This window comes from Mustela lutreola, chromosome 2 (genome assembly GCF_030435805.1).
Source record: "Mustela lutreola isolate mMusLut2 chromosome 2, mMusLut2.pri, whole genome shotgun sequence".
NCBI classification, from domain to species: Eukaryota; Metazoa; Chordata; class Mammalia; order Carnivora; family Mustelidae; genus Mustela; species Mustela lutreola.
In genome coordinates this window covers 14048723-14071484 of record NC_081291.1, presented here as the reverse complement: position 1 = coordinate 14071484, position 22762 = coordinate 14048723, and the positions used below count along the sequence as shown (strand labels likewise).

Here is a 22762-nt window from a genome sequence, read left to right as displayed (position 1 = left end):
CAATAAACACTAACACGTCTAATATGGGTCAACCACATGGCATATAGTACAGGCTCAATGAATGTTAACTATTTTAAAATATTCTTTAGGGGAGCCTGGGTGGCTCAGTTACTAAGCATCTGGCTTCAGCTCAGGTCATGATCCCAGGGTCCTGGGATCGAGCCCCGCATCGGGCTCTCTGCTCAGCGGGGAGCCTGCTTCCTCCTCTCTCTCTGTCTGCCTCTCTGCCTCCTTGTGATTTCTGTCTGTCAAATAAATAAATAAATCTTTTTTAAAAAAGCCATAATTTTTATGCTGTGCACATTTTACCACAAAAAAATGAAGAGAAAAAAATGGATAATTTTGATAAATCAAAACTACAAATTCTGCTTTTCCAAAGACCATCTTTATTAACTGAAGAAGCAAGACACAAGCTGGGAGAAAATATTGGCAGTGCATAGAGCTAACAAAGAACTTGCATCCAGAATATATAAAGAAATCTTAGAGGTGCATGGGTGGCTAAGTCGGTTAAGCGGCCAACTCTTAATTTTCGCTCAGGTTGGGATCTCAGAGTCCTAGAAATAGAGCCCCTTGTCAGGCTAACCACTCAGCAGGGATTCTGTTTCTCTCCCTTTCCCTCCTCCTCTGCCCCTATCCCCTCACATATGCACATGAGTTCTTTCTCTCTCTTTCTCTTTTTAAAAAGATTTTACTTGGGGTGCCTGGGTGGCTCAGTGGGTTAAGCTGCTGCCTTCGGCTCAGGTCATGATCCCAGGGTCCTGGGATCGAGCCCCACATCGGGCTCTCTGCTCAGCCACGAGCCTGCTTCCTCCTCTCTCTCTGCCTGCTTGTGATCTCTCTCTGTCAAATAAATAAATAAAATCTTTAAAAAAAAAAGATTTTACTTATTTATTTATTTGAGAAAGATAGTGAGAGAGGGCACAGGGCAGAGGGAGCAGCAGAGGGAGAGGGAGAAGCAAATTTTACGGAGCAGGGAGCCTGATGAGGGGCTCGAGCCCAGGACCCTGAGATCATGACCTGAGCCGAAGGCAAACTCTTAACCGACTGAGTCCTCTAGGTGCTCAACTTCCTTCTTTTTCTCCATAAAGGAATGCTCCTCTCCTTTGTTCTCTAGACTCGGTTATGGTTTTGCCATAGCTTGCAAGTCCCGAATTGCAATTCCTCTCTCATTCCCAAATAAACCCATTTTGCTGGTAAAAGAACTGGCTGTTTTATTTTCAAGGCTGACAACGTGAATGGATGAACAAACTGATTCATCTGTACAATGGGATACTCTTCAGCAATAGAAAGGAATGAACTATTGATGATGGGACAGCATGGTTGGATCCCTAAAACATCAGCCAGACAAGCCTTAGCCTCTCATGCCTCTTCTCACCACCAAGTTGGGCTCTGCTCTGAGCAGGCACCACTAACCATTGGAAAGCCTGCTTCCCATGTTACTCAGTCAATGACTGAAAATTTGCAACAGTCCCGTTTAAGTCTAAATCTAAAGGCCTCCTGAAAACAGCCAGAGGGCCAGGTCTCTGAGGGGTGGAGAGAGCCCAGATCCAGAGGTGTGTTCACTTCCTGGGCTGCCATAGCTTAAAATAATAGATATTTTTTTCTCTCCCAGCTCTCGATGCCAGAAATCTGAAATCAAGGTATTGGTAGGCTGTACTCCTTCTGAAGGCTCCAAGAGAGAAACCCCCTCTTGCCTCTCTCCTGGCCTCTGCTGGCTCCAGCAATCCTTGCTGTCCCTTGCTTTGTGGATGTGTTAATCTCTCCCTCAGTATCCACATGGCTTTCTCCCTGTGTGCGTGTCTTCTTTTCTTATGAGGATAGTCACTGGGTTGAGGGCTTACCCGCATCTAGTATGACCTTATCTTAATCTAAGTATATCTGCCAAGACTCTTCAAATAAGGTTACATTCTGAGGTTCTGGGTCTTGAATTTGGGGATGGCCCTATTGAAGTAAGTACAGGATGCTCCCTTGGGGACCCCAGGAGCTGCATGAGGTATGTGTGCAGGTGTGAGTTCAATCAGCTCTCAAGGTCCCAGAGACCCCAAGGGACCAGTGCAGGGACAGTGGGGCTGGCAGGGTCCAAGCAGAAAGGGCAGTGAGGAGGGGAGGGTTCAAGTGCAGATCAGGAGAGGGAGAGAAGCTGTGTGCCAGGGAGGGCAGCACAAGGCACCCCAAGGTGGCAATTCTCACCTTGCTCTGATGCTTACTCAGGCTTATTCACTCACAGTCTTGGGACAAGAGACACGGAGGTTCGCACTCCCATCTGACCGAGGAGATCTGAGGCAACAGCCAGAATGATTTTTCAGACAGCATAGAACATTAAGCATCAAAGTCCATTTATTTGAAGTGCATGGATTAAATCTCTGCATCCAAAGTAAAGCGCATCCCCAGGACATGGCTTTGCCCACCTGTCTGACCCTGTCCACAGACCCTGTCTATTGCTGGTGACATGCTGGCAATAGACCTTCAACATCATGTAGCTCCCAGGTCTGTCCCTGCCCCAACCTGACTTGCTGTAACCTCAGGCAGATAAGATACGTAGTGTCCAGGATAAGAGGAAGATCAAGAATGTTATTTCTCCTTTATCTTCCCTTCTTGCTCCCAAGGTCAGGGGCCATGTGATGTCTGACCCTCCAAAGGGAGGAAAAGAGGGAGGCGGTGAAGGCGGAAGTGCTGGTGTCCCAATTCTCAATGAATCTCTGGTGTGCTCTGTGGCCTTGGTCAAGTTGTTGCCCCTTTCCAGGCCTCAGTTTCCCCAACTGTGAGATGGGGTGCAGGGGTTGGTGCCTGAGGACCTCCAAAACCCTTCCTAACATTCTAGAGAAGCACTGGAGACATTCTCAGACTCTAATGCTGGGCCTGGAGTTTTCCCATGTTGTCCAGAGGGGACTTCGACATCTTTCTATTGCATATAGACAGAAATCTGGCTTCATTTTGGGGGAACAGGCAAGGGTGCAGCATCTAAGACTAGGGGCTGGCTGGAAGGGGGCTGGATAAAATGACTTCCCAGAGGTAGGGCTTCACCTCTTTCCATAGGGCAGGGATCCCAAACTCATTTGCATAAAGACACAATCCAGCCAATTGGAGCCAGAGGCCGTTCTTCTGTGGCCTGGGAGGGCCTACCCTGAGGTTCCATCCCAGGTAGCCAGTCCCCTGCTGGCTCAGAGGTCTGTTTCCCGAAGGTCCTGACCACGGTCATGTGTACTGCTGGGAGTCCAGGAGCCGGGCCCATTGACCTCCTTCTGCCCCAGGAAGAGCAGATGGTCCTCGTCAGTGGGTGGGAAGTCAGGAGTCCTCTTAGTTCCAGGGGGCAGTTCCTCAACACCCTGGAATGAAAAATGAAGAAAGACACCATCAGAGACGCCATTCTGCTCTGTGCCAGCTCATCCCCCAGATGGGATCACTGAGGGCCTAAAAGTACAGAACCTGGGCAGGAGTTGCTCAACCATCCCCTTGGTCAGTGCATCAGCCAGTCCTATCCCTTCTGCCTCCAAAACCTCCACCCGCTTCTCTTCCCCAATGCCCACGTCACTAATATTTCAGGCCATCAGTGCTTGCAAGAATGCCTGCCTCCCTCTCACTCTTTCAGGCTGCGCCCCTTCAAGAAAATAAATCCTTCGCCACAGCCACTGAAAGGAGCTTTCAAAACATTCTAGCCAAATCCATACCTCCTCTTCTCAAGCTTCTGGCCTCAGCCTTTTACCTGCTGTGTGCTCCACCCAGAATGCCCTTCCCCCAGATCTTTCTAGGGCTGGCTCTACCTCCTACCTCTTCCAAGAGGCCACCCTCATCACAGTACCCTGTTTCACTGCCATTACCTGCTGAGAACTTACTTATTTCTCAGTTTAGCTTTTATCTGCTCCTCCTAGACAGTGGACATGAACTCCAGCCCAGAGTAGGGCTGGGTACATAGCAAGTGTGTAAGAAATGAGAAAATGAAACAGGGATTCCAAAGCAAGGGCAGGTCTGGGTCAAGGACAGCATCTTCTGAATTCAGGGCATTTACAGAGCAACCACATGGCTTTGGGTGAATTTGGCCCACCCCGGTCATGTTTCTTATGTAAGATTTTTTCTAAGTTGACTCACTTTTGAATTAAGTACTTTTATTTACAGAAGAGATTTTAAATCAATGCCTTAAATGTAAACCAGTTTCACTTGCCACAGCCTGGAAGTAATCCAAGGAAATGAATAATATGAAATTCTGTTCAGTCTTTTTTTTAAAGGGCTTAATAAAAAGCGTGGAAGACATGTCAACTCTCAAGCAAGCCTTTTTGCTGGAAGAGGTTGAGAAAGATGGTGATTCACCATGTTCCTCCCCTGACTTATGGCCATGCCCAGGGGATCAAAAATCACTTCACTATCCCTCCCCTGCTCTGGGAGCCAGCCCTGTGACTGACCTTCCCCAAGCTGTCATCCAAGGTAGCCACTTCTTCCTTGGGGGCCACCGATGCTGTCTGCCGTGCAAGATCCCACCACAGCAGCCCAGGACTCAAGGCACTGCGCTTGGTGGGGCCTGAGGGGACAGGGGGATATTTAGTGAAGAGGTGATGGGAATTGGAGAGAGAGGGGAAAGGGAGAACTCTGATAGGTTCCAATCCCCAGATTCTCATTAATGACCCACTGGGTACCCTGGCAAGCCTCTGCCCTTCTCTGGGTTTCAGTTTTCTCATCTACACAGTAAGGGGGTCTAATACAACAGTGGATGGTTCATTATGGTTCATTATTTCCCCAGCATCTATAAACATATATTTTTATCCCCAGGGGTACAGGTCTGTGAATCACCAGGTTTACACACTTCACAGCACTCACCAAATCACATACCCTCCCCAATGTCCATAATCCCACCCCCTTCTCCCAAACCCCCTCCCCCCGGCAACCCTCAGTTTGTTTTGTGAGATTAAGAGTCACTTATGGTTTGTCTCCCTCCCAATCCCATCTTGTTTCATTTATTCTTCTTCTACCCACTTAAGCCTCCATGTTGCATCACCACTTCCTCATATCAGGGAGATCATATGATAGTTGTCTTTCTCTGCTTGACTTATTTCGCTAAGCATGATACGCTCTAGTTCCATCCATGTTGTTGCAAATGGCAAGATTTCATTTCTTTTGATGGCTGCATAGTACTCCATTGTGTATATATACCACATCTTCTTGATCCATTCATCTGTTGATGGACATCTAGGTTCTTTCCATAGTTTGGCTATTGTGGACATTGCTGCTATAAACATTCGGGTGCATGTGTCCCTTTGGATCACTACATTTGTATCTTTAGGGTAAATACCCAATAGTGCAATTGCTGGGTCATAGGGCAGTTCTATTTTCAACATTTTGAGGAACCTCCATGCTGTTTTCCAGAGTGGCTGCACCAGCTTGCATTCCCACCAACAGTGTAGGAGGGTTCCCCTTTCTCCGCATCCTCGCCAGCATCTGTCATTTCCTGACTTGTTGATTTTAGCCATTCTGACTGGTGTGAGGTGATATCTCATTGTGGTTTTGATTTGTATTTCCCTGATGCCGAGTGATATGGAGCACTTTTTCATGTGTCTGTTGGCCATCTGGATGTCTTCTTTGCAGAAATGTCTGTTCATGTCTTCTGCCCATTTCTTGATTGGATTATTTGTTCTTTGGGTGTTGAGTTTGCTAAGTTCTTTATAGATTCTGGACACTAGTCCTTTATCTGATATGTCGTTTGCAAATATCTTCTCCCATTCTGTCAGTTGTCTTTTGATTTTGTTAACTGTTTCCTTTGCTGTGCAAAAGCTTTTGATCTTGATGAAATCCCAGTAGTTCATTTTTTCCCTTGCTTCCCTTGCCTTTTGCGTTGTTCCTAGGAAGATGTTGCTGCGGCAGAGGTCGAAGAGGTTGCTGCCCGTGTTCTCCTCAAGGATTTTGATGGATTCCTTTCGTACATTGAGGTCCTTCATCCATTTTGAGTCTATTTTTGTGTGTGGTGTAAGGAAATGGTCCAATTTCATTTTTCTGCATGTGGCTGTCCAATTTTCCCAGCACCATTTATTGAAAAGGCTGTCTTTTTTCCATTGGACATTCTTTCCTGCTTTGTCGAAGATTTCCCCAGCATCTAGAATACTGTCTGGCACAGAGGACTCAAGAAAGCCCTGGTGAATGTAAAGTCTGAGACACAGGAAGCAAGAACAGGTATTGTGATCACTATTGATGTCTCCTGAAGTCTTCCCACTTCTCGAGTGGCATTCAGAATCCCCGGATGGACACGGAGTCCCTGAGGTCCTGCTGAGAAGCTATTTCAGCACAATGGACAGCGCCTCTCCTCTGGCAAGGACAACGTTTTGGAGGCGGTGGATAGGTAGGTGGAAGGGAGGAGGGGTGGCTCAGTTTTCTTCTGCCTTTGCAAAATGGGACCAGCCCTGCAAGTTGCAGGGTTTTCCCGAAGGCAACACAGCAGAAAGGGTGCTGATGCATCAAGCACGTGGTGGCCATCTGGCTGACGGGAATGTCTTTTCTCTTCTTCCTGCCCAGTGGTGGGTCCTGGAGGCAGAGGGATCCACAAGGTGATCTCTGAGGAGGGCATATGCCCTGCTTACCTGTCAAGCAGCTGACGAGGGCTCCACATAGCACAGTGCTCAGCGTGCCGAGGGCACCATAGTAAAGGTAGGAAATGGCATAAAAGCTGTCAGCTAAGGCGGGTCGATCAAGGTCCATTTCAGGGCTGGGGGTAGGAGAGGTGTGCATGAGTCCAAAAGCCACTCCCAGATTGTTCATTTTCTCCCATTTCCACTGTCATGGCCTGGCGCAATATTCCATTATTTCTCACTCAGATGTGTGCAGTAGCCACTTCTCTTCCTCTCATGCTAACCCACTCCCACCCATAGGTGTTCTCTACACACAACCAGAGGGAGCATTACTGAAATGTAACTCAGATGACCTCCTGCCACTGCTCACCACTCTTCATGGCTCTGTATTACCCTCAGAATCTACCCGAACCAAACTCTTAGACGAAAACATTAGGTGTGCATCTTTATGAACTTGGATTTGGTAATTAGATGTGACTTAGATGTGATTCCAAAAGCACAAGCAGCCCAAGAAAACAGAGATATATTGGACTTCTGTGCATCAAAGGACACTATAAAGAGACTGAAAAGACAATCCAGAGTGGAAAAAAATATTTGCAAATCATACATCTGATGAGGATCTAGTATGCAGAATACATAAAGATTTAAAGAACATAAAAATTAGAACTCAACAATAAAAAAACAAAAAAAAAGTATAGAGGCTCAGTGGGTTAAGTGTCTGCCTTCAGCTCAGAAGATGATCTCCAGGGTCCTGGGGTCAAGCCCCACATCAGGCTCCCTGCTCTGCAGGGAGTCTGCTTCCCCTTCTCCCTCTGTTTTTCCATCCGCGCTCGTGCTCTCCCTCTCACTCTGCTCTCTCAAATAAATAAATAAAACCTTAAAAAAGTGTTTAAAAATAATTTTAAAAGAATGTCTATATGATCCAGTATTTCCACTCCTAGGTATAGACCAAGAGAAATGAAACCATATGTCCCCACCAAAACTCGCACACAAATGTTCATAGCAGCACTGTTCACAGTAGCCAAAAAGTGGACACAACCGAGTTGTCCAAGGGATGTATGGATAAACAAAATGTGGGCCATCCACACAGGAATATTATTCAGCCATAAAAAGGAATCAAGCCCTCAGATGTGTTACAATGTGGATAAACACTGAAAACATCAAAAACAAAACAAAAATTTTGAAAACATCACACTGAGTGAAAAAAGCCAGATGAAACAGGCTGTCTATTGTATAATTCCATTTATAAGAAGTGTCCAGACAAGCAAAACCAGAGCAACAGAAATCGGATTAGTGGTTCCCAGAAGCTGGAGGGGGAGCAACTGCTCATGGGGATGGGGGTTCCTTGTGAGGTGATGAAAATGTTCTTGAGTTAATGGTGATGGTTGTGTAATCTTGTGAATCCACTAAAACCACTTTTAAATGGTTCATTTTATGGTCTGCAAATTATATCTCAATAGTAATAATAATAAAAATAAAGAATCAGACCACATTCTTCTGCCTGAACCCAATCTATCCTTTCTTGGCCCACTAAATACACCCCATCCTCTCCATCATTGGAATGCACTAAACTGAACCCGACCCCAAGCCCTTTGCACTTGCACTTCTCTCCACTGGGAATGCCCTTCCTTCATTGTCCCGAGAGCACATTCCTCCTTTTCATTCAGACTCAGTTTAAGAGCCTCCCTCCCCAATCGCACCCTCTCAGGCCAGCTCACCTGCTATTCCTGCTGGAGGTGTTGGTGGCAAGGAGCTGGCCCAAGAATTCAGAGGCATTGGCCGAGGGCATGACACAGCCATCAGCCGATGACGGCAGGACTCCCAAGGACTGGGTGCTGGGCGGGTATAGAGTGGCACCCACAGCCACCCACAGTGAAAGCGCCATGCCAGTGGCCAGCCCGGAGAGGACACCCTGGGGACAGAGTCTAGGTCAGGGGAGAGAGGTCTTGTGCCTTCCCAACCCCTAACTGCCCCCACTCACCGGCGTGTTGCAGGCGGGAAGAAACATCCCCAGAATGAAGGCTCCAAGGAGGGGGCCACTGATGACTCCCATGACGGTGAAGGAGCCCTGCAAGAGCGAGTAGGGGACAGGGAGCTGAGGGCAGAACCATCCCACCTCTCCTGGCTTCAGTTTGCTTGCTGGGAAAGCAAGACCTGAGGAATTCCACTGTGGACCTTGAGACCCGTGCTTGTTGCCCTAAAGGGGATGGGACTCCCTGTTCCTGCCTCTCTCCCCTGTGTTGGATAAATTCTGGTCCCACCTCCAAGCCACTCCCCCCACCCCACCTCCCACTGCCACTGCCACCAGCCAGGTGACTGCAGAAAGTTATCAGGAGGGTGGCATCAGACCAGTTCTGCCATGAAAAGTAGGACCCCTTCTGGGTTTCAGTTCAAAGCCGACCGTGCCCTGCTTCCTGTGGCGATGGGGTGGGTCAGGGAGGGACGCTCACCTGGAGGACACCTCCCCCCAGCAGCGAGGACAGAGCCGCCACGGTGAGACAGGCTGAGCCATAGATGAGGGCTGTGGCAGATGGGGGGCGGCATGGTCAGCGGGGAGAGGCCGCCCTGCCCCCCCCATCAGGTTCCCCCAACTCACAGAGCCCCTTGGAGATCATCACGAGTCTCCGGGGTGCGAGGTTCGGCAGCCGAGGTTTGATGAGGTCCTCCACGGTGACTGCGGCCATGGCGTTGATGCTGGTGGAGGCAGTGCTGAGCATAGGGTGGGGAGGATGGTCAACAGGCCTCATCAAGGGACTGGCCACACCCCTCTCTGGGGTCCACCTGCTGGGGGAGGCCCCAGCTGCTCATACCATCTGACCTAGCCCAAGGGCAGAGGCATGGGTAACAGACAGAACTCCTCAAGAGTGCAGGAGATGTCCACCATCCCACCATCCATGCCCCCAGCCCTAAGACATCCCCACGGGAGCAAAGACACCCCTGACCAAGGACATGAATGGCACAAGTTCTCATTACACAGCAATCATAGGCTGCTGCTGAGAACTGCATGGGACCCTGGTCACAGCAAGAGCAGGGATGAGCCAGAAGTTGCAAATATTTAGAATGTGAGGCCCCTGAGGCAGGAGTGGGGTACCACTCAGTCACAGCTGTGCCCTGGGACTCAGAATGGCAGTAGAGGCCACATATGTATATAGTAGGTGCTCAGTATGTGCCCAATAACATTTGTTTGGGTGCCAAAAGAAGGAAAGAAAGAAGGGAGAGGGGAGACAGGTGAGGCCCTGCCAGGTGATAAGGTGAAAACCCCACAGCTGGGGTCCTTGTCCTCAGGGCATGCCTTCTGCTAGGGCCCCCCCTTCTGCTGGGGCCCCCCTGAGCTGCCCACTGGGGACCAAGCAGAAACTGTAAATGATGGACATGCCCAGAACATTCTATCCCACAGGGGGACAGCCGGGTGAGCAAGGAGGGCTGCTCACCTGAGGGTGCCACTGTAGGCACAGGCCAGAAAGAGCCCAGGGACTCCAGGCAGGTCCTCGAAGATGTCCAGCACCAGCAAGGGCATGTACTGGGTGGGTGGGTGGGGGGAGATGGCGTCCAGGACAGCAGCACCCCAAGGACAGGGATTCTGTCTGTCCTCACACTGCATGTCCCCAGGGCCCAGTGCAGACTGGGCTCACAGCAGGCACTGAGTGTGTGTTTGCTGATTGACTGTGTGCCCCGAAGGACAGTCACTGAGCCCCACCACGCACAGAGCCCTGGGATCCCAGTGAGGCAGAGTCCCACGTTATCTCTGCTTTACTGATGAAGACAATAAGGCTAACAGGTGCGGCCCTTGGCTGAGGTTGCACAGTCAAGCAGTCCAGGAGCTGACCCCAGCAGAGGACAGCAGACGGGACAGCCTTCCATTTTCTGCCAATTCTGAACAGACTCTGAACCAGGCATGCCTCCTGCCCCAGTGCTGCGGCTGACTCACCTGTTGACCTCAGACAGTTGCTTCCCACCCATTCCAGCCCCAGTCTACTCATCTGTAAAGTGAGGGCCATGACAGCCTTGGCCTCATCACATGCTGAAAGATTTTATGGGAGACGGTGAAGGGAACAGCATGAGGAACAGAGTAGGCACTTGTGGCATGAGAGCTGATGATTATTATAATCAACACCATCATTTCATGCTGCACCGGGATCCCATCTCCTCCTTAATATCCCTCAGGGAGTCTCTGACTCTAAATCTGAATGTGCCCGTCCCCTGCGCATTCCCTCCCCCGATGGCTCCCCATAGCCTCCCAGCCTTGTTCTTCCCCTCTCCTTCCAGATCCTCCTCTGAGCCAAGCTCTTTGCTGCCCCTGGACCTCTGCACAGGCTGTTCTCTCTTCTAGATGCCATTCCACCCTTGCCCGGAGAGGTTCATCCATGCAGCAGTTCAGAGTGGGGGTGGGGAAGGCAGGAGTGGCCTAAGAGCCTCGGCCAGACTTACCTGGTCAGGGGCGGAGATGCGCCCTGCAAGGAGCGGGTCACAGTCTACATAGATCGTGAACATGATGATACCACAGCCAGCAGCGCTGAACACGATCAGGAACAGGCCCAGCTGGTTGATGAGCAAGGCCCTGTGGGGGAGGCACAGCCTCAGGCTGGGTGGGGGGTTGGCAGCTGGTCCCAGAGGCCCCTACCCTGCGCTTCCTAAACACTCACAGCTTGGCCTGCTTCTCCGTGCGACAGGCCACATAGCGTTGCACCTGTGCTTGGTTCACGCCATACATTGAGAGCCACACCAACGTGCCGCCCACTATAAAAGTCCAGAATGTGTAGCGGCTCCGCGGGTCCAGGTCAAAGCTAGATAAGGAAGGGACAAGACAGCCATATGGGAATACCACATTGACTTTACCCTCCCAAGGGCCGCAGATGGCCATTCTGAACCTTATGGGTCTTGAGGGGACATTTGGGGTGGGTTTTGAAGTGTATGAGTAGGAATTTGCCAGATTGAAAATTTTGTTTACTGAGTCGTTCATGTATGCATTCAAAAACCTCTCGGTGCCCAGTTGTGACCTCAGGGAGCCATCAGTGTCCACTCTGGCCTGGGGAACATGGTGGGACAGATGGAGGGATGGGGGCTAGGGCAGTCTAGAGAGGGGAGGCAATGTTTGGTCTGTGGAGAGTCTGGGAAGGGAAGCAGGGAGGACTTCCTGGAGGAGGAGGCACTGGTTGGCTTCTCCCAGGGCAGAGGGATGTCACCTCCACCTCTTTGCAGTACCCTCTCTACAATTTTACTCACTCCATCAGGTTCATCCGGGAGTGGTTCTGGGCAATCTCAAATACGCTCCTGGGCCCACCCACCAGCATGATCCCGCGGGCCAGGACAACCCAGAAGCCGGTTAGCATCACCACGACCTGGAACACATCAGTCCAGACCACAGCCTTCATGCCGCCCTGCAAGACGTGACAGATGGGGAGGCAGGGGTTCAGACAGGAATCTGTCTGAGGCCAACCCAGTTTGGCTTTCAACAGTGGCTGGGACTGATGCCTCTCTCTGCCTGTTTCCTCATCTGGAAAATGGTGTTGTGAGGATTCAGTCAGTTCATGTGAAGAAAATCTTTGCCACACAGCCCCTAGCACGTACAAGTTCAGTGAGTGAATAAGTGATGGCTGCCCCCATTATCATTACTACTACTACCATTATTCTTAGCTACAGCTTTTACCCTTCAGCCTCTGCCTTCCCATGGGAGCCCCTGGATATGCCTTTGGAGAAGCCCCTTCTTCCTCAAAGGCCATTCATGGGAAGCCAGTCTACTCCCAGCTCCAAAAATAGTCAATCAGAACATCTTCCCCAGCTCCCCGGACTTCTGTGATTGGCTCATCCAATCACAGCTCGCAGGGCCAGCTAACCGAACCCTCCTGGAATTTGTGCCAGTCCATCCTGAAATAGGAACTTACTTTCTGAGCTGATGGGACCCCAAGAGATGGGAGAGGGGCCCACAGGATTCTGTCATAGCCCCTGCATCCAGCCAGTTCTGAAGCTAGGCTATGTCTGGACTCTCAGCAACAAGACTTTCTTTCTCTTTCTTTCTTTCTTTTAATTTGACAGAGATCACAAGTAGAGAGAGAGGCAGGCAGAGAGGGCGGGGGGGGAAGCAGGGTCCCCGCTGAGCAGAGAGCCCATGTGGGGCTTGATCCTAGGATCCTGGGATCATGACCTGATCGGAAGACAGAGGCTTTAACCCACTGAGCCACCCAGGCGCCCCAGCAACAAGCCTTTCAAATGACTTGTTATTAAGATAAGGAAACAGAGGCCCCGCTGGGATGCAGGCTTCCTCAGCAGGAAGGGAAAATAAGGAGTGGATGATGGCTTCAGGGTGTCCCCCACCCAATGCGCATGGACCCCCATGCGGAGTGGGGGTGTCACTCACCACAGTCGTATAGAAGGTACAGATGACTCCAGTGGACAGGAGCGATGCCCAGATGTCCAACCCGGTCACTGTGTAAGGAAACCGCCCCCCATTAGGCATCCAGGCAGGGTGCAAACTTGGCCCCTAGGGTCTAGGGTCCTCATCTCTCCGGGATTCTTCCCACCCCGAGTCTCTCCCGGCTCTGTCCCTCCCCTCTCCTTCGGTCTCGTCTCAAAGCCTTTGCTTTCTCCGGGCCACCCTCCCTAGATCTCCCAAAGTCAAACCTTGATTCAGGATGAGCGCGGGGGCGTAAATCACGATGCCTGTATACAGCATCTACGGGTGGAGAGCCGGGACCAGGTGAGGCCCGCGGAGGACCGGGGAGGGGGAAGGAGGGAATAGTGGTGGCGGAGCTTGTGGCGTCAGACGAGTAGGGGGAATCCCACAAGGGAATCCCACAAGGGTGGAGTGGGGTCAAGCCGGGAGTATGGGGGGGCGGGCCTTCGGGCCAAACCTCCGGAACTGGCCGCAGGGGGCGGGGCCAGTAAACTGGAGGCTAGGCCTGGGAAGGGCGTTGCAGGATGGGGGTTGGGGGGAAATTACGGGGCGGGGTCGTGACGGATGGGGGCAGGCTGTGGGCGGAGCCGACGAAGACCAGGACCCAGGCAAAAGGGATCTGAGCGGGACCCTGAGGGCGAGGGCGGGGCCGGGGCCACTCACTGTAGCTACCAGGTACTGCAGGGTCCCGCAGAGCCGCACGCTGCGGCTGAAGCGCTGCTCCAGGTACTGCAAGGAGGAGCCGAGGCTCGTGGTCACCTGGACAGGTCCTACCCAGGAGATCGAGGCCTCTGGGGTGCTTCACCCTCCCTCGTGGCTTCTTCCCTCCCTCCCGAGGCCAACTTCTGTCTCCACTCTTGCCCGTGGGGGGGTGGGGCCAAGTCCCAGATTCCGACCAGTGTGCACACACCTGTGCACACGCGCCATCCCCGCTCCTGGGCACACTTCGTGCGCCCAGGATGACAGATCAGTCAAAGGCGCACGTTCCTCTGCCCTCACTGGCGGCTAATTGGTCCCCGGGGCGGCGCCGCTCTGCGTCAACAAGCCAACTATACAGATCCTGTGGCCAGTTGTCATTGGTGGCCTACTATATACCGGTCACGATTTTAATCACTTTACCGCCTGCCCTGGTGGGAAGTCCTCTTATTAGCCCAGTTTGTCACTTGAGAAGCCGGAGCAGAGTAAGCGGGGAAGTCGGGTCTCGAACCGTTGGCCCATTGTCCGGCGATCGCTCGGGTGTGCGCACGCCCGAGCATGTGCCGGGCAGGTTTGTGCCTGTCCGCACTTGGTGCACACCTGGCTCCGCCTAGCGCGCGGGCTTCCACCGAGGAGAACCAGGACGGCGACTCCTCTTCCTCCTTCCTGCCCCTCACCCCGCTGCCTAGGGCTACTTCCCAGAACCCTCCGCACCCGTTGGCCGCGTTAAAGCCCCAAAGAGCCCGCCTACGGCCCCCTGTACAGTTTGTCAAAGCCCCAGGACCTCCCCGTCACAACCCTGCGTTCTCAGCCAGGCAGGTCCTGCCTCCGGGCCTCTGCCTGGTACCTGGTAGGTGCTGGTGAGACCCAGGCGGTAGAAGACCGGCATGAAGAGGAAGGCGGTGAGCAGAGAGTTGAGTAACTGTCCCAGGCACATCCAGAGGAACTTGAAGCCATAGCGGTAGGCCTCGGCTGGCACGCCCAGCACCTGCACCGCCGACATGAAGCTGGCGGCTAGCGAGAGGCCAACGGGCAGGGCGGCCAGGCGCCGGCCCCCGGTGAAAAAGTCCTCAGCGCTGCGCTGCCCGCCCCGCGCCAGACCGACCCACAGCCCGATGCCCGTGGACACCAGCAGCATGAGGGCGAAGACCGCGTAATCCCAGGCTCCGAACGTGGCCAGCGCTCCTGCCTCGACGACGGCCATCAGGTGCAGGTGCGGGGGCCAAGGCTGTCCTCGGCCTTTCCAGCCACGCGCGCGTGTCCACCCCCTCCAACCCCCGCAACCCCCGGGTAAAGGAAGCTGGCGGCGACCGAGGAGGCAGGGCTGCGTGGAGACGGGAGGATGCTGGGCCTCTACAGCGAAGCCCCACACCTGTCTCCTTGGGCCCCTGGAGGGAGGCAGCGAAAGCGACTTGGGCTGGGGCTCCCTGGGCAAAGAATCTCTGGGTCCTCGCTGCGGTCGGCTGCCTCCCTGTCCCTCCTCTTCGTCTACGCCGTCTGTCGGCGCACCTCCTTCCGGCTCCGCAAGGCTGGCCCTGACAGCGGCGTGTCCACCGCCCAGCCGACAGTCGGGTTCCCTGGCAGCCGTGCTCTGCGCGGACGGCTGGAGGTCTCCGTGGGACTTTAAAGGGGTGGCTCCCGACGACCGGCTGTGGATTTATTGGGCTCCCGGGTCCACCAAACCCCGCCCCTGGAGTTGGGGGCGGGCAGGACCCACACCCTTTCCGCCCCCGACTGGTCAGATAGGCCAAGGCCGGCCACGTGGGTGGCTGCTGGGGGTGGGGTGTGGGGTGCGGTTCCCAAATACCCCTTCTTACTTATGTGGCACTATCCCTTCACCCCAAGCTGTTCATGTCTTCCGTTGACAGTTGGGGGACTGAGGCTCTGGGAAGGCATGTCACACTCACCTGAGGCCACAGGACTGGTAGCTGTGGCTTCAGGAGTCATATCCCTGCTGTGCTTTTGTACCTTAAAGGAAGGGGAGCTCACTCTCCCACAAACCAGGGGTTCCTTTTCTGGGCTGCCCTGCCGCTTGAGGAAAACTTGTTCTGCTTGAACCCTTCCCCCAACAGGCACCTGCAGCCACTCCCTTTCTTCAGAACCTAGTGAGAGGAAATCAACAAACCCCAGCCCCAGACTAAGCTGAGTGGGGCACATTGGGGTTTAGGTCCTAAATGCAGACATACTTGGGGGAGTCTTTGCTTGTCATTGGACCTCAGTTTCCCCATCTATAAATAGAGATAAAGTGTCGCTCTCGCCAGCAAGAACGACCTGGAGACACGGAGTGACAAGCTTGTGAATCCTCTCTTCAGATCGTGTATAAATCTTTCGCCTTTTATTGTTCTCTTCTTACCCGGATGTTTACCCCTATGTGTATCCCCTCTCCTCCCATCAGCAGACTGTACATGTGAAAGGAAGCCTGATAGCTTGATAAAAATCACCGCAGTGTCCTCGGGCTACCTGTTCTGGGCATAGCCAATCACCTTTCAGGTGGTGCGCAAGTCCTCTGTTTAGCCGGAGGCCCAAGCGCCATGTTGTCTGCTATGCACGTAGCTGCCCTCGACAGCTCCCCCTTTACTTTTATATATATGGCAGGGACCGTGCCTGTCTTAGGTTGCGGGTCCTCACCTTCCATGCTTACCCGTCATCGGGTACTCCCCCTGGTCGAGGAGCCCCTGTCTTAGGTTGCTATGGATGTGGGACCAGTCTTACCCGTCTTTGACTACCGGTTCAGCATGCTGAGCCATATTTGGGGGGAGGTACCAGCCTCGAGGGCCATCATAGCTTGTACAATCATTTCTCATTGATGTCGTTGTTGGCGGCCTAGACGGCAGAGGTATCTTAGCATAAATATAGACGCTCCCACCATAAAGGCACAAAATACCCCTATGCCTGCCCATTCCTTCAAGGAGGACAATGAGCTTTGGAAAGATTTTACCCAGTCTCCCACAGAAGCCAGGCTGCTCATTTAAGCTTACAATTTGGGATATTGTTATCAAAGCAGAGTCCCCTGTCGAGCTGTTCCAACATTCAGACAACCAGCACCTGTCACCCAAGGCACGCCGGTAGTAGCATTGGTGGCGATGATAGGAGGGAGGATCTCCGACTCATTTGTCAGTGGCATCGGGACAGGCCAGGCCTTCACCAGCGCCCACATCTGTCGTTGGCTCTCCTCTATCGTGCTGTCCTGGCTCAGGATCATCACCATCATCATCCACAGGCTCCATTGCCACCATCCTCGTGAGCCTCTCAGGAACCCACACTGGAGTTGCAGCATCCTGTGGAAAAACACAGAGAGATCCTCGGTGCCACCAGAGCACCGGGTCCGGGCCTTTCCATATCCCGGTAAGGATGTCTTTCCATTTAACCATTATCTGTGACTGCTTATGCTGGCCCCAGTGCCTTTCTGTGGCGGACAGGCCATCCTTATCTAGCGTCAGAAAATTTAAAATAAATGTTACTACATTGGTGAGATCTCTGGGGGTGGTGTATTCTTCCCCTACTCCCTCTCTTTTTATTTTTTGTAATGTGGTCTTGAAGGTTAAGTGGGCTCTCTCCACTATTCCTTGCCCTTGTGGATTATAAGGGATTCCTGTGCCATGTTGAATACCATAGCAGGCTAAAAAGCTCTTGAATGTTTTAGACGTATAAGCAGGCCCATTATCTGTTTTTAAACTTTTAGGTACAACCCAGCATGCAAAGCTTCGTAAACAGTGGGTTATTACATTTTTAACATTTTCTCCTCTTAGTGGTGTGGCCGTTACTACTCCTGAGCAAGTATCTATGGACAGATGCAGGTATCTCTGAAGTCCAAAGGATGGAACATGTGTCACATCCATCTGCCACAAATGATTGGGGAGCAGGCCTTTAGGGTTAACACCCCATGAGGGCATTGGAAGATGTACAAGACAAGAAACGTAAAAGGGGAGCGAATACAAACAGGAGTAGGCAAAAATGTGATTATTTTTAGAACAAGTTTGCACTTTCAAACATTTGGGAAAAGTTGTGCTTTTAAGAGGAGTTACATAATAAATTAGTAGTTAAGAATGCGGGGTAAGTAGCAGCTGGATAACTTTTGACGATTGACCCTGTAAATCACCTGTGCCTTGTATGGTTTTCCACGCCCTAGCGGCAGCAGTAGCAGTTTGCAAATACACTGCAGGTGGAAAATTGATCTGATTTTGATTTCCCGAAAACTGTCCTGTACCAGCCAGCATTTCTAAATTCCAAGCTCCATTCCCAGCTCCCGCATTACTGCGAGCAGCCTCCGCACAGCCATCCTGATCTGCCATCCGCCACACAAGATATTGCCCTCCAGACAAGCAAGCTCGCGCCAGACCACTCCAGTCCAAAGGCGCCAGGCCTTGCAGAGGCCCCTCCACACGCACTCCCGAGACCTCCATCCGAACCCACAGTATATCAGAATTAAATTGTCAAGAAGCAAAGAAAAGACTAGTCTGCTATCGTCACTAAAACAGTGAGCTTTCACGTTGCAATCGTCACTATAATCAGTGAACTTTCCTAAAACTTCTCTGGCCAGATTTTTCTTCCAAAGGTCCTTCCGTCCTTATCCTAGATACCTCGCTTCCCATTTTGGAAAGCTTTTCTCTCGTCCTTATGGAACTTCCCTGTCAAAAGACAGACTCTGGCTGCACACTTACCTTCTCGTTGTCAATCCCCTGTCTCCTACCGAATTTTGAGGTTCCCGTTTTTTTTTTTTTTTAATTTTATTTATTTATCAGAGAGAGAGTGGGGGAGAGAGCAAGCACAGGCAGACAGAATGGCAGGCAGAGGCAGAGGGAGAAGCAGGCTCCCCGCTGAGCAAGGAGCCCGATGTGGGACTCGATCCCAGGACGCTGGGATCATGACCTGAGCCGAAGGCAGCTGCTTAACCAACTGAGCCACCCAGGCGTCCCGAGGTTCCCGGGTCTCGGCGCCACTTGTCGCTCTCGCCAGCAAGAACGACACGGAGTGACAAGCTTGCGAATCTTTATTGTTCTCCTCTTACCCGGCTGTTTACCCCTATTTGTAGCCCCTCTCCTCGGGCTACCTGTTCTGGGCATAGCCAATCACCTTTCAGGTGGTGCGCAAGTCCTCTGTTTAGTCGCAGGGCAAGCGCCATGTTGTCTGCTATGTACGTAGCTGCCCCCGACTATAAAGTAGTCCCTGCCCCAAGGAATAAACTGAACCTACATATTAGGAACCTGGCACAGAGTAAAGTCTTCACTCGTTCATTCATTCATTCATTCATTCATTCATTCATTCATTCATTCATTCATTCATTGGTGTCTTCATTCATTTGTTGTTTCCTGCGTGGAATACTCATGGAACATGTAATAGAGGTCATGGGGGAGGGACTGTCAGTGGCCTCGAATCCGAATAAATGGGGGGCCCATGACTCCTTGGGAGGTAGTGTCTGACATGTCCCCCATCACACAAGAGGAGACCAAGGTTATGGAGGGCAAGTCCCTTGCCTGGGGTTGTGCTATCAAAGGACCCAGACACTGCTGTCTTGGGGCCCTTCGTTGGTGGTCTTGAGGGACTTTGGCCTCTGGAGGCTCTGACTTCTGGGTTTGAGTCCTGACTTGGTGTCTGGAAACTGGGTTCCCTCCTCCACTAGCAGGAGGGATCTGGACCTGGGCTGGGTTCGTGTGGACCCCGGAGTCCTCTCCAAGCCTCTGCCGCCTCCTGGTGGTCTCCAGCCAACTCGCGCCACTCCAGTTTGGTCCAGCATCTCCCATGCAACCCTTCCTGTCCCCTGGAGCTCTCCCTCTTCGAACGGGGTGCAGGCCGACCTGCACACCGCCACCTCCTGCTCCCAGACTCTGATAGATCTGTTGCCCGTTGGCATGCACTGCTCCACCCCAGCAAAGAGGGTGCGGGGAGGACATTGTGTTCCTTTTCCTTCCCGTCTTCATTCTTTCAAGCCCGGATGCACTGCACCCTTCTGGACAATCTGATGGGAAAGGAAAAATCCTGGAGGGGATCCCCTTCCCCAAAAGCCATGCAAGTGAATTTAAATATGTGCAAGTTGTTATAGGACACACAAACCCGGTCCTCCCTCCCCAGGGAGGTTCTAGAAGTGGTTACCATCCATGGCCAGTCTTTCTCTTCCTCTACTGTGAAGTGGGAGGCTACAGACAGGCACTGGGGCTGAGGCGCATTCATTGAGCACCTGCTGTGTGCATGCCTGTGTGCCCACTGCTGGGGACTCAGCAGGATCCAGGTGGAACCATATTGCTCACAGGAACTTGACACTGACCAAGCCAGCAGATAAATGCACATAGGTTTCAGAAGCTGATGGTTGAGTGAAGCAAGGTCAGAGATGGAGTGGGCCTGGGGGCCAATGGGGTGGGAACTCTTCGAGGAGGTGAGTGCAGACCTGCAGGCAGAGATGAGCCAAGCTTGGAGAGATGCAGGGGGAACAGCCAGTGCAAAGGCCCTGAGGTACAAACAAATGGAGTAAGCAGAGTTGAGTGAGGACAGGGAAGGCCACAAGGGACCCTGAGTCTTGGCCAAGGGTGTGGATTTTATTTTGAGGGTACTGGGGGGTACTGGAGAGTTTGGAGCAAGAGGGACCTAATGAGACTTATAGACTCTGAAAAGTCCACTATGTCCATGGCAGTGACTGTGGGGTGAGAAGAAATGGGTGGATTTGGAATGTGATCTGGAATTCCAGGATATGAGAGGGGGCCCAGGGTTTGGAACCATGAAGAATGGGCGGGACCATCTTCTTTAGGGTTGGAGGGGTACAGGGCACAAGCTGGGGAGATGCAGTGGGACCTTCCCTGACTGTGTAGTTCCCACATGGACAGGAGCAGGCAGACCCCGTTGGTGAAGGGGGAGGGGCAGGGAGATACCCCATGGCCCGCAGCTGCAGTCTGAGCACAAGGGGCAGGAATGTCAGTGTGTTTGCTTGGTTGTCTGCTGTCCCCACCCCTGCTTGCTGCCCGGGCACCCCCAGGGCTCCCTGGAGACATGGCAGGGGTCAGGGGTGAGAGGCTGTGAGCTACTCTGGCTCTATCAGGACCTTCTGGGTGTCTGGCTTTGAACTTCTCCCCTGCACTCAGTAAAAGCAAACCATTTCTATTGATGGTGCAGTAGCTTCCTGAGAGAGTCCACCATTGTTAAGCCCTGAGGATTCCAACTGTGGTTCTAGGGGTCCACGATTCTTAGGTAGTCTCTCCTGGTTTCAGGAACTGGCTCAGGTCTTCTGGGACCCCTGCCCGGCTTGTCTTATCTTGGTGCTTGCCCTTGTTCAATTGTCCTGACTCGGGAGTGGGGGCAGTGCAGGGAGGGGCAACTTGTGATCCCTCCCCCATGGCTCCCAGTCCTGCCAGGTGTGGCACCTGGCACCTGGGCAAAACCTGGGACAGGGCCTGGGAGCCCCCAGCCAAGCAGAGGGGCCATCAACAATCCTGGAGGCCAGCCCTGCCTCATGGGCCTCACACCGAAGAGCTCGTTACTGCCAGTCTCCAGTTTTGCTGTTGTTCTGCTTGGTTCCCACTCTTGAGCTATCTCTTGAGAGGGCTCTGTTCAGCAGCCTTATCTCCAGCCAGCGCCCAGACAACCGCTCTGTGCATGGTTTGGGTGTGGGAGGGTAGGTGGGCAGTGCAGATCCCCAGGTAGGTGGTAACACAGTGGAGGGGTCTGTGGGCAAAGTTACTGACCTTGAGTAGATGGCAGGGCCGGGGGATGACCATTTGTATCATGGAGCTGGGGCTCACTCCTCTTCAATGCGAAGGTCCCTCAGTAAGGGACTGATACCATCCTCTAGCTGGTTGGGGCAGAGCCCTACCACCTGTTCCCAGGCTGTACATGGATGAAGCCTTGAAGCCCCAGGTGGGATGGAGGTGCACAGTGGGCCTTTGTGGGGCCCAGGCCTTCCACTTTCCTGGCGGTGTATCCTATCTCTAGCTCATCTTTAGTCTTCCCACACCCAGAACCAACCACACCTTACAGGGTAAGAAGCTAAAGCTGAGTGGGTAGTGATTTGCCCTAGGCACAACCATCAGGGCTCACGTTAGGGCCAAGTCACAAGTGACAGAAAACCTCCAGATTACAGCCTAAGCTGTACTGCTGTTTCTCTCTCTCCTCTTATCACAGACACAGGCTGATACTCGAAGTCCTTCAACCTTATTGCTCCAGTGTGGCTTCTTACTGGCCAAAGATGGCTGCCGGAGCACCAGACATTGTGCCTATATTCCAGCCAGATGGGTATTTCCTGGAAATGGCACACATAGCTGTGGCTAGTAACACAGGTACCCCTAAATGAAAAGATGGCTGGGAAATGTTTTTTACTTTGTGGGTGGCATCTAGATATGGAGATCCTATTACTGAGGACAAAGTATTTGGGGACAACTAGAGGTGTCTGCCTTAAGTCACAAAAGGTCAATGACATGAACAAGGCAAAAAACTCAAAAAATTCTAGCCTGGCCCCAAATTACAGCTTAAAAAACATCAAGTGCCTTGAAGAATTTGCAGCATATATAGGGGAAATATATTTTCAGGTTTTTGCCCCATATATGAAAGCTTTTACAAACAATAACTTAAAAAGTGACCAGCAGCCCCATGAGGGTAGACAAAGCCATACAAATTCATTTTAGAGAGAAGTGCCTACTTCCTAAGAAGAAAAGACAAATAGAAATCCCTAAAATGTGATTCTTTTTCCGGCCATCAAGGTTTACTAACCAATGGTACTGGCAAGGCTGGCAGAAACAGGCCTTATTATTAAATAATAACAGGCCTTATTATTAAATACTATGGGGGGAGTGAATTGGTGTACCTACAGGGTGGGGCAGGGGGGTTGGCAGGGTCAGAAATTAAAAGCTTGGGTCCAGCCACTTGGGGCCCTGTTTACCACCCTTTCTCCATGTGACGTGCAGGTGAGAGACAGTCACTGGCTGTCCTCACACTTTTCTGGGTCCCACACTTATTAAACCCATCCTGGGGCCAAGGAGGAATACATGTGGTCTCCGCCCTCCTCAGACTCCATCTGGGGGGCCAGACATAAAAAATCCACCTGTTGTCCCCGGAATACCTGTGTGGCTTACAAACCTCGATGAGGCCAAACCAGTGATGATGCCTAGACGTCCAGGCAGAAGGCTGGGTACATGCAAAGGCGTTT

General features: G+C 52.2%; 1 protein-coding gene across 2 annotated transcripts; it reads right to left on the bottom strand.

Annotated features, from left to right (window-relative positions):
- Positions 1 to 2314: 2314 nt before the first annotated feature.
- SLC5A5 (solute carrier family 5 member 5) lies at positions 2315 to 15267 on the bottom strand. Of its 2 annotated transcripts, none has more exons than XM_059160481.1 (15): positions 14483 to 15267; positions 13603 to 13668; positions 13167 to 13218; positions 12904 to 12971; positions 11772 to 11926; positions 11192 to 11332; positions 10977 to 11130; positions 9980 to 10068; positions 9145 to 9257; positions 8999 to 9069; positions 8530 to 8616; positions 8267 to 8460; positions 6561 to 6685; positions 4398 to 4513; positions 2315 to 3326 (listed from the first exon to the last, which is right to left on the bottom strand). In XM_059160481.1, the coding sequence occupies exons 1-15, from the start codon at positions 14837 to 14839 to the stop codon at positions 3162 to 3164; spliced, it is 1953 nt and encodes a 650-aa protein (XP_059016464.1). In that variant the 5' UTR covers positions 14840 to 15267; the 3' UTR covers positions 2315 to 3161. The 2 variants fall into 2 exon arrangements, with proteins under 2 accessions (XP_059016464.1, XP_059016465.1); XM_059160482.1 differs by having other exon boundaries at positions 10977 to 11106; positions 14483 to 15266.
- Positions 15268 to 22762: the final 7495 nt, after the last annotated feature.

Excerpts from the sequence above, each read along its gene's own strand:
- SLC5A5 (XM_059160481.1), bottom strand. The coding sequence starts at position 14,839 with ATGGCCGTCGTCGAGGCAGGAGCGCTGGCCACGTTCGGAGCCTGGGAT. Across the intron at positions 13,219-13,602 it reads TGCAGTACCTGGTAGCTACA|ATGCTGTATACAGGCATCGT; the intron begins GTGAGTGGCCCC and ends CTCCACCCGTAG. Across the intron at positions 3,327-4,397 it reads TGGATGACAGCTTGGGGAAG|GGTGTTGAGGAACTGCCCCC; the intron begins GTCAGTCACAGG and ends TTTTCATTCCAG.